The sequence below is a fragment of the Uloborus diversus genome, chromosome 1, assembly GCF_026930045.1.
Source record: "Uloborus diversus isolate 005 chromosome 1, Udiv.v.3.1, whole genome shotgun sequence".
NCBI classification, from domain to species: Eukaryota; Metazoa; Arthropoda; class Arachnida; order Araneae; family Uloboridae; genus Uloborus; species Uloborus diversus.
Genome location: NC_072731.1, coordinates 212,499,184 through 212,518,620, shown reverse-complemented (window position 1 = coordinate 212,518,620; position 19,437 = coordinate 212,499,184). Strand labels below are relative to the sequence as shown.

General features: G+C 34.8%; 1 protein-coding gene across 2 annotated transcripts in view; it reads right to left on the bottom strand.

Annotated features, from left to right (window-relative positions):
* The window catches only part of LOC129234159 (sorbin and SH3 domain-containing protein 2-like), a 121,856-nt gene extending 113,877 nt beyond the window's left edge, over positions 1 to 7,979 (bottom strand). The window contains exon 1 of one of the 2 annotated variants that reach the window (XM_054868072.1): positions 7,658 to 7,979. In XM_054868072.1, coding sequence (XP_054724047.1) covers positions 7,658 to 7,753 — 96 coding nt within the window. In that variant the 5' untranslated portion in view covers positions 7,754 to 7,979. The remainder of the gene's footprint in view (positions 1 to 7,657) is intronic. The other variant, XM_054868073.1, reaches the window with a different exon arrangement.
* Positions 7,980 to 19,437: the final 11,458 nt, after the last annotated feature.

Genomic DNA, 19,437 nt, shown 5'->3' with positions numbered 1-19,437 from the left:
AAAAAAAAAAAAATAAAAAAAAAAGACCGCACAAAAACAGGTTTGAGTATATCGCAAGGTATACGGCGTTTGGCGTGTACCTTCTGCTTTGTTTTGAAAAATAGCGTTCTGCTTTTTTTTTTTTTTTTTTCATTGAATCTGATGTTTGATACGTTATTTATGTGACTAAAAAAAATAGTAATAAGAAAAACAGCGTCCAACAATATCTGATAGGTATATCTGATAAGTATAAATGTCTACTTTTTCTACTTAATTCTCATCATTTATCTTTTTTAAACCATGTTGCAAATTCGTCATAGTCTTTATTTATAGACGAATGCATTTCGTCTTTGTGTACTTTCAGAAAAATTCGCATATTTTTAGCACCTATAATTTTAAACTAAGTTACACATCAACTTCCTTCTAAATTTCAGCGTATATTCTCTTTTTCTTTTTCTTTTTTTAAAATTCATGCAGAGTATACCTTCTGTTACTTTTATCACAATAGGACAAATAATTTTGTTGTTTATGGTACAGTGGACGAAAATCGAAAATAAGAAACCAGTCAGCTATCAAGAAAGGAATAAATACCTTTGGGCTACAAAGTATAACAGCAAGGAAAACAAAGTTACAAATGCCATTTTACAACATTGTTTGGATTTTGATCATTTACGAAGGCTGTGGACTGAACTGATTGCATTGTAATCTCCCGCCTCCATTTATTTATTTTTTTCTTATTACATAGCATAGCACATTAAAGTGTTATTATAAATATTTCTATATTGTACACATACAGCCGGCTGGTGGCTTGATGGTTAGGCGCTGGCCTTCTACGCCTGAGAGCCCAGGTTCTGAATTGGGTGGCCAGTTGATGGATTTTCGAGATGCAGAAAATCTTCAGCGCCGATGTCGTATGATTGCGCGGCATGTAGAAGATCCCTTCGGTATTCGTTTGGCTTAGAATATCCCTCGGCTAAATTAAATTCCTCGTGCAATTTTGCATCAAATGAGAGCCCAGGTGCCACCATCTGGTGGAAACTGGGCGTCAAAAACACTGCTGTGTCATGCATCAGCGCCTTAATGGTGACACACAAATGATTGACGCATTGTTGGGGAGCACACTAGGTCTGGTTATGGCCCAGACGCCTCGAAGTGGGTCTCTTATACAGTCCCATTGGAAAGAAAAAAAAATATTGTATACATATAATTTAAAAAATAATTGTGAATAAAAAGCACTCTATACTAAGATGAAAACCTTTTTCGCCTCAACAAAAATAGATTTTAAATAAATTAGCATTTCTTATTAAATAAAATGCAAGAAAAATCCTAACGCATCTCATAGATAAATTTCGTCCTAAAAACCAACGAAACGAGTGCCAGCAAGATTGCTTTTCGTTTACCAAAGGGATTTTAAATAGTTGAAGTGGCAGCGGAAGGCCAGCACCCCGTTATTTTGGGTCACTGTTCCTTTCTGCCTTAACAGTGTCTTAATTAATGGTTTCGACGGTATTTCCTTGTTGGCGAGACCTCATTCATTGTCTGCATCAGCAAGTAAATGAAAATGATAATCGTGAACGTGACTGGCGAAACGTTTTAAAATGATCTAAGCCAGAAGACAGGAGTCAAATGGAAATCTTAAGAAATTAGTTTCCGTTGGAAATATTTGCATTTGCACGTATCTCAAATTTAATTTTCTAAGAAAAAATATTTTTTGAGCCACCTATCTACTTTGATAGGTATCTTTTTTTTAAAACACATTATTGCTATATACAGAAAGGGGGAAAAAAGAGGGTCAAAATTGTGATTGTGTGTGTGTGCGTTTCCGTTATATTCTGGAGACCCAATGTACTTTGATCTTGGGGAATTTCTTGTATAAAAATTTTGATCATGAAATTTTGCACTAAAAGTTAGTTCGGACTCTGGTAGTGGGCACATCGGAGCTTTTTTTTTTTTTTTTCTCCTGTTCTGATTTGGATTATTTTTTTCTTTAATACATTTTTGGAGCTAAAATTTCACGAGAAAAAATCGCAACGTTTAATATTTTATATCATTCGAAAGAATTTTTTTTCCCATACAAGATGAAGTTAGCTCCAGTTTTCTCAATCAATTAGAACAGAAACAAAAGCATTTGCTAAAGTGTTTTTGCTTTTAATTTGTAAAGATCTCATTTAATACGTGAAAGTAAGGCGGGTGCCCACATCAGATTTTAATTTAATGTTTTACTGATACACCCGAGGATTGCGAAGAGATTCGAAATTTTTCTCCTGCGTTTTTTGTTAGGTTATATCATGCCACGTGTTGCTGATAAATACATGTATAATTTTGTCGTTATAACTACTTTGCGTTAGTGAAATACATTGGCAAATCTAATGTTTTTTATGAACAAGTTTTTCGAACCTTGTCAAAGAGCTTGTGTGCAGGGGAATACTAATTCTGTGAGGAGCACGAAAAGGAGTTACGTGAAAAAAATTGCATAATGCTTGGACGAAATATATTGAATGTATACTACTATTGAGTCACACTTTTCTTTGATTTGAAAAGTTTTGTAATCTATCCTATACTAATATTGGTTAAATTATTTATTGAATATCTTGATCTTATTCAATGAAGCAGCAAAATTATTTTTCTTACTTTTTCTCTTTACATCATAATAAAAAATCGTACTCAACAAAATTTAACTTGGGATAAATTACTTGTTCAATAAAATAGGTTATGTAGATCACAAGCAATTAGTAATGTAATGTTACACTTGTCAAATATCAAACGACTAAACAAATGTAATCAATCCTTTAGTGGCTTTTCAGTTCATTTGTTACACGAAGACGAACATCATACGGTACAGTTGATACATTTTACCGAACTTTCATAAAAGATTTCTAGAATTTTGTAATGTTTTAATGGCCAGCTACTGGTAATTGTGTATTCGAGAACTACGCAATTACATTTGTTACTATTTTATCTGTCACTGAAATGCTTGATTTACCCTTTCATGCAAAAACCGGACTCACAAAACGTAACAAAAATTTCAATAGAAATCTATCAGAACCAAAAGCTGATATTTCATTTCCTCAAACCTTTCTTAAACTTGTTGCCACTTATTAATTATCTTAAATTAATTATTTGACTTTTAATTACTTTCGTTGACACGACCCAACCTGTTAGCCTACAGGAGTAATAGTCAGGAAACAGAACTAATTTATTAGGCACCCTGATTATTTTCTTTAATATTAAGTAATTTGCAGTTCTATTTGGCAAATGGAGAATTTTCTCCTTCGCACAAATTTAAGTTCGGGGCGCCCTTGACGACTTTATGAATGAAAGTTATCATTTACTTTGAAAGTTTTCTTAGATGACTTTCTTTCATAAATTCACTTTTTTTCCCACCAACCAAAGAGTTTCTTGGAAACTCGAGATGTGGGTCCGCAATTTTCCTTGCATCCACGAGATTTGTCAATCCAAAAATAAGTAACTAGCCGTTAAACTATTGCAACTATTTTTACTTCCTTTTACAAAAAAGGAAGTATTGTATTCGCAAAAAAATTTTCACTCAAAAATCGACCTTAATTTCCATCTTACTCACCCCCGAATGAATACTGAGTTTTTTTTCGACCGACCACACGTGGATGAGTGCCTAAGAACGTATAGACATGCGAAATATCCATAACGACGATTCCAGAGTTAATTACAACGAATTTTCTTGTAACGTCTGTATCTACGTATGTATGTATGTGCGTATGTATGTCGCATAACTCAAGAACGGTATGTCCTAGAAAGTTGAAATTTGGTACGTAGACTCCTAGTAGGGTCTAGTTGTGCACCTCCCCTTTTGGTTGCAATTGGGTGTTTCTAAAGGGGGCTTTTGTCCCTTTTTGGAGGGAAATCATTGTTAATTTCGATGCAAACTCAAATGATGTTACAATTTGGCGGACACTTGGCGATATATCGCCAGTCTTTTGGTCGCCAAGTTTTTTCGCCAACTTGGCGACAAATTTGGCGATTTGTTTTAATTAATCTGTTTCAATTCGGCAACTGTTGGTGATGTTTAGAGAGTAAACTATTGAATCACATTAAAATTGCCAATAATGGGGAAATAACATTAAGTTGGTGTAAAAGGAAGTCATGTGATGCACACATCAGCTCGTTAAATTTGAAGATACCGATTAAACATTATAAATCCTTTAAGCACTTTGACGGCATTTTTATTAAAGTTTCAGTGCATTAAACCTCTATGTAACATTGGAACTTTTAGTGCTCAATGGGTAGTATTTGCAAATAAGGAACGCTTGCAAAAAGAGCGCTTTTCTTGTAAGCAGTGACGTTTTCCAATAATAATAAATATGAAATCTGAACTTTTTAATGTATATGTTACCGTTAAAGTATGAAATCCGTTATTTTATAGAATACCTAGTTATTCTATGAAATAACTGATCGTGTCCGTTAAAGTGTGCAATATTTTATTAATTTGATACTTTAACTAGTTATTCTATGAAATAACTAGGTATTCTATAAATTAACTAATAAGGGACAGTTAAAGTGTAAAATAAACAATTTATCTAAAATGAAATAACTAGGTATTCTATAAATAAACTAATCATAGACAATTAAAATGAAAAGGAAGCAATTTATCTAATTTATGCAGCGTATAAATGGTATTTATGGAAACATACCAAAAGTCATTTGTTACAACAAGGATTACTAAAATGACACTTGAAATTACAAAGAACATTATTTCTAAAACAAAAACATTTTTTGTTGGCACACTGGGTTTTGCACGAACATTGTGGGGGTAACACAGGGGTGGAAGGTAAATGTATTTGCCGTGCAAGATATATGATATAGATTATTTTACACTTTAAAGGGCTGCAGATCGTTGTTCTATGAAATAACTAGTTAAATCATGAAATACAAGAGAATTTTAGACTTTAACGGACACGATCAGTTATTCCATGAAATAACTCGATATTCTATAAAGTAACGGATTTCATACTTTAACGGTAACATATACAATTAATAGAAAACATTGACCCCGTAATTTAGACCAGCATTTTTTAACATTTATGACAGTACTTTAATGTAAGAATGCATTAGGATTCAGAGAAAAAGAAAAAAAATCTCAAATCTGTAATGGTATGATTTGTTTTTAGAGCTAAAGAAAACATTTCACAATAAATATTTTAAATATCTACATATTATTTTTGATTATCATTTAATAAACAAAGGTTACGTTGGAGCATTAGGTGTACAAAACAGATTCCGTTTTTACACAGAAAAGAATGAAAAAACAAGATCCACTTTATATATGGTCGTCCAAAAAGGATGTCACGCTTTGAAGGGGAGGGGCGGGGGCGAGAGTTCGTGAATATGAGTTAGTGACAACTGGGAAGGAGGGGTAACAAAAAAAGTGACATCAGACATATCTTTTTTAGAATATGTTTATGAAAAATAGTGTAACGTGTAACAAGGGGCGAGGAGGGGGTGAGGCAAAGTGTGACAAAAGGGGGAGGGGTCAAATATGTCGAATAAAAGAGTGACATAATTTCTGACATTCCAATTAAGTTTTCTTCAAAAAAAAAAAAAAAAAAACGATTTTTGTGGAATATGCAGTAAGTCTTTTGCAACTCTCCTCTTTTAAAAACAACCTTTCTAATCAGCGAGATGTTGGGGCTGCGAAGTAAAAAAGTGAGAGGGTCTCTGAAGGAGGGTTAAACTTCCACATTTTACCTTCATGATAATTTGTCTCAGTCAGAAAAACTTTATGGAAGCTATTAAATATTAATATATTAGGTGCTTTTTCTACATCATAGAATGAGCGCCGATACAAAATCCACGTAAAAAGTAATATATTTCACTTTAGAAATGTAAAAAAAAGTGTGCGGATGTTGTTTATGTTAACAGACCCACACCCACCTTTGCTGTCTGTAATTACCTGACGATGTTCTTTTATTCATTCTCAGTGACATCTGAAATTTACTTAGCACCGATCTCAAGTAAATTCTTGATTTAGGGAAGAGTGGTAATGAATGGGCCAATTTTTTTTTTTTTTTTTTTTTTTTTTTAGCACAGAATTGGCTCTTTAGTTACTTTACTTGTTTGGTTATGTAAAAAAGTTATAAAAGTTGGATTAGAAAGTGTCTATAGTGAATGATAATAGAAAATAAAAACATTGGAATTTGGCCCAGTCATCTCCATCAAAGGGGCTGAATGGACCATTGAAGGTAATAAATGGGCCACTAAATGAATTCAATGAAAACATGTAGAAAGTAGTATCTTTTAAAAAGTTCTCATGAACAAATAAAATAATAAAAGCAAAAATGTTTCTCAATTTCATTACAATTATTTTTAAATTAATGTATTTTTTAATCATTAAAATTTTAATTGCTTATGGTAAAGTTCAATATTATCATTTAAAAAGTATTAATAATAACTAAGAATTATTATTTAGATTTTCAAATAGACAAATAATTTCTTTTTTTAAAGTATTATTTAAATGTACACCAGCCTACAAAAGCAAACAATAGGACATTTTCCAAAAATCATATAAAATCAACAAAGCATACTATTCTGCCCTAACTTATTTATTAAATACTGGATGGAATCACTCATATCAAATCCAAATGGTGAAATACTGGTAGGTGTGGTCAATAACTGGATAGTTAATCTTAATCATTAAAAGAATTTCACCTATGACATTTTTATAATAAATGGCTAGTATTTCTTGGGGTTGAAATATGCAAATTATTTTTTAGAAATTACTACAAACCTATTCTAACAAGACAGTAATCTAAATCTATAGCAGCCTGTTATGTTTCATATTAAAGAGAAAATCAGAAAAAAAGGAAGAAAAACCATATTTTGGTGGCCCATCCATAACTATGATACAGTGACCCATTAAGCTCCACCTATACTTTTAGAATATATTCAGGTTTTTGTAATACATTAAATTCTAATAACATCAAAATACATCTTAAAATTAGTTTACAGATATGGAAAGACTTACTAATACGTATATATATGCAGTGAAATAATCGATACTTTTTAGCTAGTCGTTATTTTACTGAAAAGAGAAAAAATTACTATTCAATCAGATTCTTGACCATCCTACCTCTAGTGGAAAAAAATGCTTCTCTCAAACAATTAAAAACTGGATGAGTTTAGTAGAACAAATAGCTCCATCTATTAGTGGCATCTATAATAATTCTATGCAAATACTTTTTCATATTTAGTTAGTGACCCATTCATTACCACTCTCCCCTCCCAATCTATTTCTGAGTAGCACGGGTTAGTAGAGATAGTTAAATTCTTATTAAAAGTTAGATTCATCAAATAAAAAAACAGAATTACTGGAAGGTACCATTAAATCTTTGGTATTAATGAATAAAGAGTTTAATTACAATGAAAAACAAAATAAATCAATAACTAAATAAATACTTGATTGTATTTGCTGTCAGTATGCTGAGAGTATTGTAAAATTTGTCATTCAATAGTCGACTATGTTGTTCAGAAGTTCCTAACATCAATTTAAATGTGAAGCAAATTTCACTTTAAAAACTTTCTGATATTAGCCGAGATTAAATGTTACCCATGATCATATCAAACGAGTTCCAATGTAGCCATTAGAAAAATTTTAAAATCTGAGTACTATTTCAAAATATTATGACATTCTATAAAAGAAACTTACTTTTGAGAGCCGCAGGGGTTGTCCAGTTCCTCTTCCGCCCTGAATGCGAAACCCCCACGGGGAGCCCCCGACGAGAGTCACAAAAACAGACGGCATTTAATAAACGTGATCCGTGCTCGGCGCTGTCAAAACAGAACGAGTCAAAAAGAAAATCCTGGAAATTACACAACTAATTCCTTCCGGAGCAATACCTGGCAGCGCGTTTGAGCAATTACTCACACTGAACTGAAGTTAGTAAATAAAAGCAGAATGGTTTTGGTAGTAAGAGGAAGGAGAAAAAATCCTTTTCGAGTAGCCCACTTTCGAGCGGAAAACTCGCCAAACCTGCTAAGAAACACACCCCTAAAGCCGCGCTTTTCTGCGCAAAAAACGTACTTGTTCACGTGATCTGCAGGAACTTCCATTAAAGAGTTGTAATAATGACATCATTTTCAGACTGCAACAACGCCATCTCTCGTCTCGTAAAGGGACTATTATTAACTTCAGCTTCGGCAAAAACTTGGGCTATTATTCAGCGTTTTTTCACTTCTTTTAACCCGCCAACAGGTGAAATTTTTGAAATCACAAAACTGAAAAAAAAATATCGTTTGACATGATAATTATCTTTTGATTCAGGATTCCCCGTTAAAAAAAAAAGAGAATAAAAATAAAATAACTGTATCTCAATCAATTTTCTGTCATATACACCGGAATTCTTCAAATGTTTTTATGTTTACATCATTTTGCAGAAATTCTTCAAAGTAAAAAAAAATCAAGTTCTCGCAAATGACGATTCGGCTCAAAATTCGGTTTTTGAGAGAAAAAATTATGCGGTGCTTACACAAAATCGCCTATACTCAAAAAAGAAATTTTTCAATATGGGGTGATAATTCATTTTTTAATTAACCTCTTACTTCGTATCTGATTTACACATGCTTGTGGGGGGGGGGGGAGCTGCCACATCATTTTTATCTAAATTCTAAAACAACAGAAATATAGCAGTTTATCCAAGGAACCCATTCCTCCACTTTTCCGTTGAAAGAAGTACTTAAAATTGCACTTTAGAACTTCAATTTTGTAATATTTCCGCTGGAATGTTTCAAAACCCATGACCCCTAACATTATCGAAGGTCGTCTAAAATTGCGCTTTGCAGCTTTTGAAAAATAACTGGTGGAAAATCACTGAACCCATTCTGTCCGCTAATGTCAACAATCGCATCCTTAAGACGTAAATTTTGCAAAATACCTGGGAGAAGGCCTCCAGACTTCTCCTCCTAACATAACCAAAGATTGTCTGAAATTTCCTTGAAACCAATTCTGAAAAGTCTCGGGGAGGGAGATTCGAACCCTATTCCTTTCTTTAACATCATCAAAATTGATTACACTTGCGTTTTCGGACTTAAATTAAGAAAAATTGTCGACATATGATCCCTCGAGAGAGGAGCGATCGTCTCCATCGCCCCTCTCTTGTATCCGTCCTTGCCAATATTTCAAATTTCTGCAACTCCATATCCTTGAATTATTCGCTATTTTGTATAATCATCACATGTCTTCTTTTACGTTCAAAAATGTCAAGTTTTGAGCCAAACAAGGGTTATTAGCCGGATCTTTAAATTTATCTCTTATTTGAACAAATTGCCGAAAGTGCGAAGAACTTCTGCAGAATTGTTTCTTTAATTTGAAGATTTTTGCAGAAATTCTGCAGATTTTCTGCTGAAATTCAGCACACCTTTTGTAGAACTCTGCAGAGTTTCCGCAAAAAAATTATCAACTTTGGCTGCCCGAACCCCGCTTTGTGTCGAGTTCGCGCCCAGGAAGACAGATCGCTCAATGATCGGCTATATGAGTGCTCTTTTCTTGGGCAAAAATTTTCCTTCTTGTACTTTATGATCCACATTAGCATGTAACCAGCTTTTAGTCTAAAACTAAAAGAGTGTCTTCTACTCTTCCAAATCAGCACATTAATAATTAATTTTCAGATGAATTGTTTTTAACATTGCATTTTGAGATCATCTTTATGTTGATTTCATAAATTCAATAGCATCGTTTAAATTAGAGTGGTTTTCTAAAACGTAAGTCCACATTATAGTCCTGAAAACTCGGCCTACAGTAGACCGAAAATTGGCCGAGTTTGAAATCGCATGGTTATCGATAATGCGCCTGCCACAGGTTTTTTCGCTCGGGGATTTTTCGTCTTGCAAGAATGTGGCCGAGTGTTCTCGATTTGACCAACTTTTCGAGACTTTACTGTACCAACATATTTTGATGAACACAAAATATTTAAATTTTATTGAAACGAATGTGGCGTAGACCAAACCAGTGAATCAACATCATTCAGTGAATAAAAGGCTCGGTTTCTTTTTTGATTTTTAAATAACGTTTCAAAAGTGTTTTCTTATCAAAGATCCACACGAATAATGCAATAATGGAAAAAGTAGAAACGGATAGCAATCGAAAGAGCGTGTTGAGATTTTTTTTTTTTTTTGACAAAATGTTTTTTTGCCCTTGTACCCGCGTTACCCAGATATAAGGGCCATTTTTTTTTTTTTTTTTAAAGCGCCGAATTTTAAAACTTGGCAAGAATTTGAACATACCAAGAAGATTTCATCGTCTACCTGAGGTAGGTAGGCAATCCATCCGCAAAGCGTGTGAAAGATGTTTCCTGTTACTAAATTTGGTGACTTTTCTTAAAATTTCGGCAGAATTCAAGATCTTATATTTCGATTACGGAGACACGAGGGCAGATAATTTATGCATCCGAAACATGATATGCTATACTTTTTCAATTTCTCCTTTTTTTTTCATCATTGCACTATCGTATGGTGTCCTTGTCAGATGAATTGACAGTACCGTAAGTTACTTTTGTACATTTCGAAAAAGAAAACGACTAGAAAATGCTGTCTGTCTACTGGTTAGGGAGTTCGTATACAGGGTTGGAGCACGTTTTTCATTTCAACTCCTTTAGTGTAAAAGTTCTCTCAATTAAAAAAAAAAAAAATACACATATGTCTTAAACAAAATGTTTTTAGTATCATTTATTAAATGCTACGCTTTTTAACAATGTTACGATATTTTTTCAACGGAATTGCGCTGAAGTACAGTATACTATATCCTCTTATTTATTCTTTTCGTAGTTAAGTCGGTCATGAAGGAGAGTATACTACGCGAGCTGATCAGGTAAACGGCAGTATCTGCTGAAATGAGTTTTCGAGATATTTGAAGAAACGCGTTTTTAATTCAATACTAACAATAGAGAAATGTTTTGAGTTGGAATTAGACGTTGTTTTTTCTTCAGAGGAAACCAAATAAGCAAGCTTGCACAACAAAGCTAACATACAATGTTGGCGAAAATGCAAAAAAAAAAAAAAAAAAAAAGTAAAAATAAAAAAATTTGCAGTTACTGCCCTTTACCGCCCACGAGGTTTTTCTGAATATAAAACTAACTGCCTGGTAATCGAGCAAATTTAAATTCTCCGTCTCAATAATTAATTTCCATGCGTGATTCCAGTCATTACGACGTTGGAAATATAATTTTATTCGGAAACATCATCAGGGGCGGACTGGCCCGTAGGCCGATGCGCCCTCCCACCTTTGTACCCTTAAACGCCCTCTGCAAGCCTTCGTTTTTTATCTTATTTTATTTCATTTAATTATTTATTTATTTTTGCGCTTTCAAATCTTTTTTTTTTTTTTTTTTTGAGCAATCACGATTGCTTATTGCTTTCATTTGACTGTTTTTGAGGTCCTTTGATTTTTCCCACCGCCACCCTCTGCACCATCACCGTGGACAGGCGGGCTCCTCACGCTGCTGCTCCTATAGCAAACGCCGTCTCCAGGTTGCATCCATGTCCTACACACACGCGCATACATACACAACTACACACACACACACACACACATACATACAGACACTTACACATATACACACACAAAAACCTACACACACACACAAAACTACCCACACTTTCATGCCTGCACACAGACACAAACACACATGCCTACACACACATACCCCATACACACAAACACACATATCCCCCCCCCCCACCACCACACTCGTGATTGCGAAAAACATAATTTGAATTCAAGATGTCAAAATTCAAATTTTTTTTTTTTTTTAACAGCCCTTGAACCTATGCGTTTCCCCTTGCGCGGAATCCTTCGTTTTTTCCCCCTCCCTCAAGCAAATGCGCTCTTGTTGTTTTTTTTTTTTTTTGCTTTTTGTTTTTTTCCTTCAAGCCTGTGCAACCTAACTTTCTTCTTACGCTCTTAAACCTCAGCGCCTTCGGTTTTTTAGTGCTCTAAAACCTGTGCACCTTCTGCTTTTTTTTTCTTTTTTTTTTGCATTCTCGAATATATTTCTTTTTATTTTACTTTGTTTGTATCCTCGAACGTGTGCGTTTTTGTTTCTTTTTGCGCCCTCAAACCTTTGCCGATTCGTTTTTTTTTTTTCTCTCTTTTAAACCGGTACGATTTCGTTTTTTTTTTTTTTTTTTTTTTTGAGCAATCACGATTGCTTATTGTCCTCACTTGACCGTCTTTGATGTCCGTGCCTTTTTCAACTTGGACCAGAGGCCTCTGCAACACCACCGCCCACCGTCCTCTGCAGGCGCGGCTCCTCCGGCCCTGAGCAATCCGCTTCCTCTGGTTGGAGGCGTTTATATCCTACACACACTCACACACACGACTTCACACACATACACTCACACACACCTACGTGCATACACACAGGTCTACGCACACACACACAACTATGCACACGTAACCGCCCAGGAGGAGGGGTAGGCTTGGGGGGAGAGACCGTTTCTAGAAACAATAACTCCAATGAATAGGGTTTTGTCACAGTTCGTGATTGCGAAAAACATAATTTGAATTCAAAATTTCAGAATTCAAATTAATTTTCTTCATTATTTTTTTCTTTCTTTCCTTTTCTGTTTGCGCCCTTGAACCTGAGCGTTTTTGTACCCTGCATACCTCAGGTGCAAAAGAAAAAAGAGCGCTAAGGTATGTCACACCTGTGCGATCTTTTTTCTTTTGCACCTTTAAACTTGAGTTCCGTCGGTTTTTCTTTTGCACCCTCGAGCGTGTGCATCTTGTTTTCTTTCCCTCGCTCTCTTAACTTTTTTTGAGCAATCACGATTGCTTATTGTTCTCACTTGACCATCCTTGGCGTTTGGTCATCTTTTCAGCTTGGACCAGGGGCCTCTGCAGCACCACCGGCCTCTGGTCCTGAGCACCGTCATCCGGAATCCGCTGCTCCTGTTCGGTGGTGTCCATGTCCTACACATATGCACGCTCATACACATGCACACTCACACACATACAATCTCACACACACTCCTGCGTGCATACACACAGATCTACACACACACAAAAGCATACGCATGCATGCACGCGCGCCTACACACCACTATACACACGTAACCGCCCAGGAGGAGGGGCAGGTTTGGGGGGACAGGAGCCGTTTCTAGAAACAATAACTCCAATGAGTAGGGTCGTGTCGCAACTTGTAATTGCGAAAAACATAATTTGAATTCAAAATTTCAGAATTCAAATTAATATTTTAATTTTTTTTTTTTTTTAAGTTCGATTTTATTTTACTTTATTTGTGGCCTCGAACATGGGCACTTCCCTTTTTTTATGCACCCCCAAACCTATGCGCTTTCGTCTTTTTTCTTTTTTGTGCTTTCGGTTTTTTTTTTTTTTAATTTATTTAATTTTATTTATTTATCTATTTATTTATTGCGCTTTTTTTGCGTTTTTGGGTGTTTTTTTTTTTTTTTCGCCATTTGAGGGTCAAGGTTAGCGCCTTCTTGAGGGACCCAGTCCGTCCCTGAATATAACACTTTTTCGTTTGCTTTAAACATTCATCCTACGAAGCATTGTTTCTATGTCCTTATTCAAGCAATAGAGAGCGCTAACTCTCCCACCGATAAAAGTTGTCCGCGTGATGAAAAGTGAACTGCGCAACATTCGGAATCTCACTTTTGGTGACGCTTCCTTTCTGATTTATGTTGATTTTTCGGCTAAAATGATATTGTTATGTTAAGGTAGCAGTGGCGGCTCGTCACTATGGGCCGGGTGGGCTGGGCCCACCCGGAAAAATAGTGCACCACCCGGAAAAATAGTGCATAATTAGATTATTTGAAAATGTCTTTTTGTGTTTCAGTTTTAAATAAAATCAGGCATGAAACTAATTTTAAATTTCTATCACTCTGCTAATCGCTAATATAAGAAAAAAGTGTTCCTTTTCTGTTAACTAGCGACAGCGCTTTAAGAATGATCCTTCAGGCCATTTCAACGGCGGCCCACAACTAAAACCAAATGCGAGCTCGTTCTCTCTCTCTCTCTCTTGATTTAATCTATTTTTTCCTTTTCTCTAATCTTAAACGGCTGTTACTATCAAGTATTGGGGTTTACAATATTTTGGGTTCCCACTCATTTCATTGCATGGGATGCCCATTTTAATTTGTTTATTTTTCTTTATGGAACTAAGAGCGCATTCTCGAAATTTCTGAATGGTTGCCATTTTTTAAGTTTCAGTTTGAATTTAGGTTCAGTTGGTTTTCAGAGTCGGGTTAGTATAATAAGAGTTAAGATTATATTTTTGAATTAAAAGCTGTTCCTAAAATAGTCTTCATTGGGTGAGATTTTTTCAATTTTCTTATAAGCTATAATATTTGGTTCAAATAATAAGTCTTAATCGTGTTGGCCTATTGTCATGCCTCTTCTACGCTAGAGTATTCTAACGCTGAGCAAACCTAAATTATTACTCAATTAAAAGTAATTTATATTTCTTATAAAAATAATATATTGGTAATTAAGTAAACTGCGTGTTTCTAGAAAAATTAGCTACCAGTTTCGTAATTTGATATAAATGAAGCATGTTAAAGTGAAAGTTAATGTTGCTGCATGATCCCAGTCACAATCTAATTTTTGCTATCCTGCATGGGAAAAATAGGGGGGGGGGGTCTTATTGGTCTTCATTGCCTTATTATTTCGCACGCCCACCTTAGTTCTCTTCATTTTATCTGTTTTCTTTTTTTTCTTGTGAAAATTTTATGCAATTGTCAGAGGCAACCCGAACTAAAACTTTTGGGAGGAGAGTGGTCAAGTTCTCAGTTCACAAAATGAAACTCCGAACTTTACCGAATGACAAAAAATGAGCAAGCACACATACTTAAACGTAAGTACAAGATACATTAGGCCTAAACAGCTATATGGACTCGAAATTTGACAAATAAAGAGTATTTTGGGAGGCCACAATGACCTCCATCGGGGTGCCCCGATAACAGCGGCCAAACTAAGCCACGAGCCGCCACTGTAAGGTAGTTTAACTTATTTGTCTTGGAAATAATGAAATAATGTTAATTCACAATGATATTTCTTTCGCTGTAGCTGTTAGGATTTTTTTCTTATTTTCTGAAACCGATAAACATTTTACGGCCGAAAAACTTGCAGAAAAATGCCAGCACGTGTTTCGGTAATACGAGGAACGTCTTTTTCGATGCAAAAGCAACGATTTTGTCTCATGTGTAATTATCCATAAGTTGACTTTATTTGCATTGAAAAAGGCGTTTCTTGTAAGGCCGAAACACGTGTTTACAGTAATCTGCAAGTTTTGTGCGAAAAAAAAAAAAAAAAAAAAAAAACTTTTTTTTTTTTCAAGTTTTACTTTTCTGTGGAAAGGTATTTATTAAATTCATAATTGTCTTCGGTTTGATGATCTGAACAATCAATGGTGCCCCGAACACTTTACGATTGGTGGGGAGGGGGAGGGGGATTCTCATTTTACCGAATGGAACTCCGAATTTTACCGAATGTTAAAACATGAGCATGCGCATGCACATTTAGCTACATCTGAGGAGAGCATCATTAAATGTGCAAATAGAAATATTTTTTAAAAACTTCAATAATGTAATACTGTCTCAATTTTCCAAACCGTCAGATAAAATTTGCCGATTAAAGAAATGGTTTGAGAGGTCACAATGACCTCCAATGTGGCTGCTTCTGCGAACATTTCAAATTACTGCTGATAGTTTTTTTTTTTTTTTTTTAGTATTCACGAATTGCTTATTGTTTTCACTTGACCATTAGATGACGTCCATCCTTTGATTTTATATTCCTATGCTTATAATGCAGGCTTTCATGTACTTTGTAATTGAACTATTTGTAAACGACCTTTAGACCAAGAACTGGCTACACAAAAAAAAAAGCGATTATTAGGTACATTTAAAAAAAAAATGCAGAAAGAGAAAGTACATACGTAGACAAACATTTATCTCCCGGATCTGCCAGGGCGGGGTGGTGGACGGTCAAAGAACGCAAATTTTCTGCAGAAAAACTGCAGTTTTTAGCATGAAAACTGCACTTTTTTGAAAGGTAAAGCCTCAAATCTTTAAAATATCTTCAGAATTCTGTAGAGATGATTCAGAAATTCAGAAGAGTTCTAAAGATCTAAACCTGCGATTTTTTTTTTTTTTTAACTTAACACATTTGGCTTCTCCTGTTTAAAGCTAGGCTTTTTCGCACGATACAAAAAGTGATGCTGATACGATTACATTAGTTAAATTGATGTATTTACATGCATGTATTTTAATTAAAATTATGTCATGAAATTAATGTATTTAACGCATTGTAGTACACATGTATGTAAATACATCAATTTAGCTAATGTAATCGTATCAGCATCACATTTTGTATGGTGCGAAAAATTCTAGTTTTAAACAGGAGAAACCAAATGTTCTGAATTTTTTCAAAAAATCTGCAGATTTATCTATGCGAAATCTTACAGAATTCTGAAGATATTTTAAAGATTTGAGAATTTACCTTTTAAAAAAGAAGTTCCGTCTAGAACTAAGCGAGCCTACTTTCCCGAAAACCAATATCGACTTTCTAAAGGGTGTCCCAAAATTAACGCAAGATTTGAATTTGCCGCCATTTTTGCAATAAATGGTTGGCAACCCTGAAAAAAGAACAATTTGACAGCTGAGAGTTTAGGGTAATCAAAAATGGAGCGTTATACGATACAATAACGCGCTTTTATTATTGAACAAAATTGTTTCAAAAATAATGAAAGTTGAGACTGGTCAAGCAGTTACTGTTATGGCGCTCGGTATCGCAACACGGTAATGCACGGGTGGTTGTGGACTTGTTGACATAGACCTTTGAATTCAAATAACCCCATAAGAAGAAATTTAAAAATGTTAAATCACACGATCTAGGGTGCCCATTCTGATGACTGAAATGAGAGAGTACGCGACTAGGAAATGCCTTATGCAGTAATTGAAAAGTTTCACTCTCTCTAGCTGTATGGTACAATAACACCCCATTTTTACTAACCCTAAACTCTCAACTGTCAAGTTGTTCTTTTTTCATGGCTGCCAACAATTTATGGAAAAAATGGTGGCAAATTCAAATCTTGCGTTAATTTTGGGACACCCTTTAGTATCTGATCAATATTCCCAAAATTAGCTAAAATCGCAAATTATTTCAAACGCAACTTTTTAACATTTAAACCTGATTTCAAGAAATAAAATGCGCCTCACTCATCGGAAGAAACCGATTCGTAAAAAATAAATAAACGAACAAATATACTAGTAGCACCTTTTGAACAAAGCAGCTAAAACTTTAAAGTGAAAATAAAAACAAATCGTATTGAAAATAATTATTTCTCAGTAAAAACCTTGGCAGCGGGGCGGGGTCGGAGTCAATCTGATTTTGGGCAAAAGCGTCAGATTCGAGATACGAAAGTTTTTAATTCAAAATCTGGAATCGATCATTTTCTCTTAAAGTCCGCAATTCTGATAATGTTTGCGGAGTCGGAGTCAGACTTATTTTTGATACAGGCGTCGGAGTCGAATTTCCAAGAGTCGGAGTCAGTCATTTTTCCTCCATGCATAAATTTTTACCAAAGCTACGAAGTCAGGGAGTCGGAGTCCGATTAATTTTCGGGCACAGGAGTCGGAGTCGGAGTCAAGTGCCACAAAACTCTCGGAGTCGGAGTCGAGAGTAGGGCGTCGAGAGATATTTCCAACAAAATTTGTTTGAAGTAAATCCGCCTTTAAGTTTGGAATCTATATTGACTTTCAGTTTCTCCGTAGGCTCTAATGTTAAGAGATATGAACCGTTCAAAATTGAACGGAAAGTTGTTCAAATCAAAAAGATATTTCCAATACATGGTTCTTCATCAATAGCTTTTTTCTACAAAGTTTGTTTGAAGACACTTCGCATTTAAGTTCAAGATTTATTTTTGCTTTGAATTTCCCCGTAAGCGCTAATGTTAAGTTTTTTTGAACTGTTCAAAATTGAACGAAAAATTGTTCAAATCAAAAAGTGAAATATGGGAATGAGGTGTAGTCGCAGAGATCTTTCAAACAAAAAAAAATGTTCGAATCGGACTTTTCACTCAAAAGTTATTAGGGGGGAGGGGACATTTTCCCCCATCTCAATACCCTACTTTCCAATTTTTAATTTTTCGATACTTATTTAATAATTATTTTTGACTTCTTTTTTTTTGTTTGTTTTTTGTTTTCCACGATATTTTTAAGATGCATTTTAAGCCTTCTTTCAGGCATTATTCTTCTTTCTCTGACTTTTACTGGGAAAAAAGGCTAAAAAGTGCAGTTTTCATGCTGAAACCTGCAGTTGTTCTGCAGAAAATTTGCGTTCTTTGATCGTCCGCCACCCCGCTCAGTCCCTTACCCACCTGGAAGACCAGGCGATAAATGTTTGTCTGTATGTACTTTCTCTTATGTACTTCTCGCAAAAACTTTTAATGCACCGTATGATCGCTTTTTTTTTTTGTGTAGCCAGCTCTAGTTCACACACTTCTCGACTTTACACAATCATTTTTACACAAAAACATCATCCAGCAGCACACAACATCCAGCATCCCATGGCATTCATTTGAATTTTGACGTCTTTAATTCAAATTATGGTTGCATTAAAAGCCATTAGGAGAAACAAGAAACACAATGAGTCGGGTCCTGGGCAATTTGTGATTGCAAAAAACAATTTTAATTCAAAATCTGAAAATTCAAACATTGTTTTTTTCTTTTTCTCGTTTCTACTCCTCCGTTACTAGCAAGTGTTTTCTCCATCGCACTTAAAATATTCTGTCTCTAAGGCTCTATACTCATTCTTTATTTTTTTTACAATGTCAAACAGAAGTTAAGGTGAAGACGCTGCTATTGAAGATTATAGCTTGGTGTTTAGGTACTTTTTTTCTTCTGTGAAAGGGCCTCGTTCTTAGGGGAGTGGGTTTGTGTAGTATTTGGAGGGGGCGGGGGAAGTGGTACCTCGGAATACTTCATTCCAAATGCTTATATTGCAAGGCTTAAATTTATCTCTTAAGAAACAAATTACAATTTCGTAAGAAAGCTTATAGTACTTCAAACTCAACGGCAGTATGACCATGGTTATCAAAACTATGCAGCTGATGAACTTGACATGTTTATTTTGAACTCTTCGCACAACAAAATGTCACGTTTCAAAAGTTTATTTCATATCGTATTTTCTGGAAAAAAAAGAGAGAGGGGGAGGGGGAGGGACTGCTTTGCAGCATATTTTATGAAAAAATTAAAACCCAAATTTATCACCGAAACCGAATTTATTTGCTTGTTTCAACTATACGTATAAATATGTTTCACTTAATTAAAGTGAATAAACTTAGTTAAAGATAGTTACGAGATTAGTTAAAGTAGTTAGAAACTGAAAAACTGGAATTAAACCAAAAAAAAAAAAAGAAAAATTAAAGAACACGTGCCATGAAAACTAATGCCTCTATCATAGCCCCCACA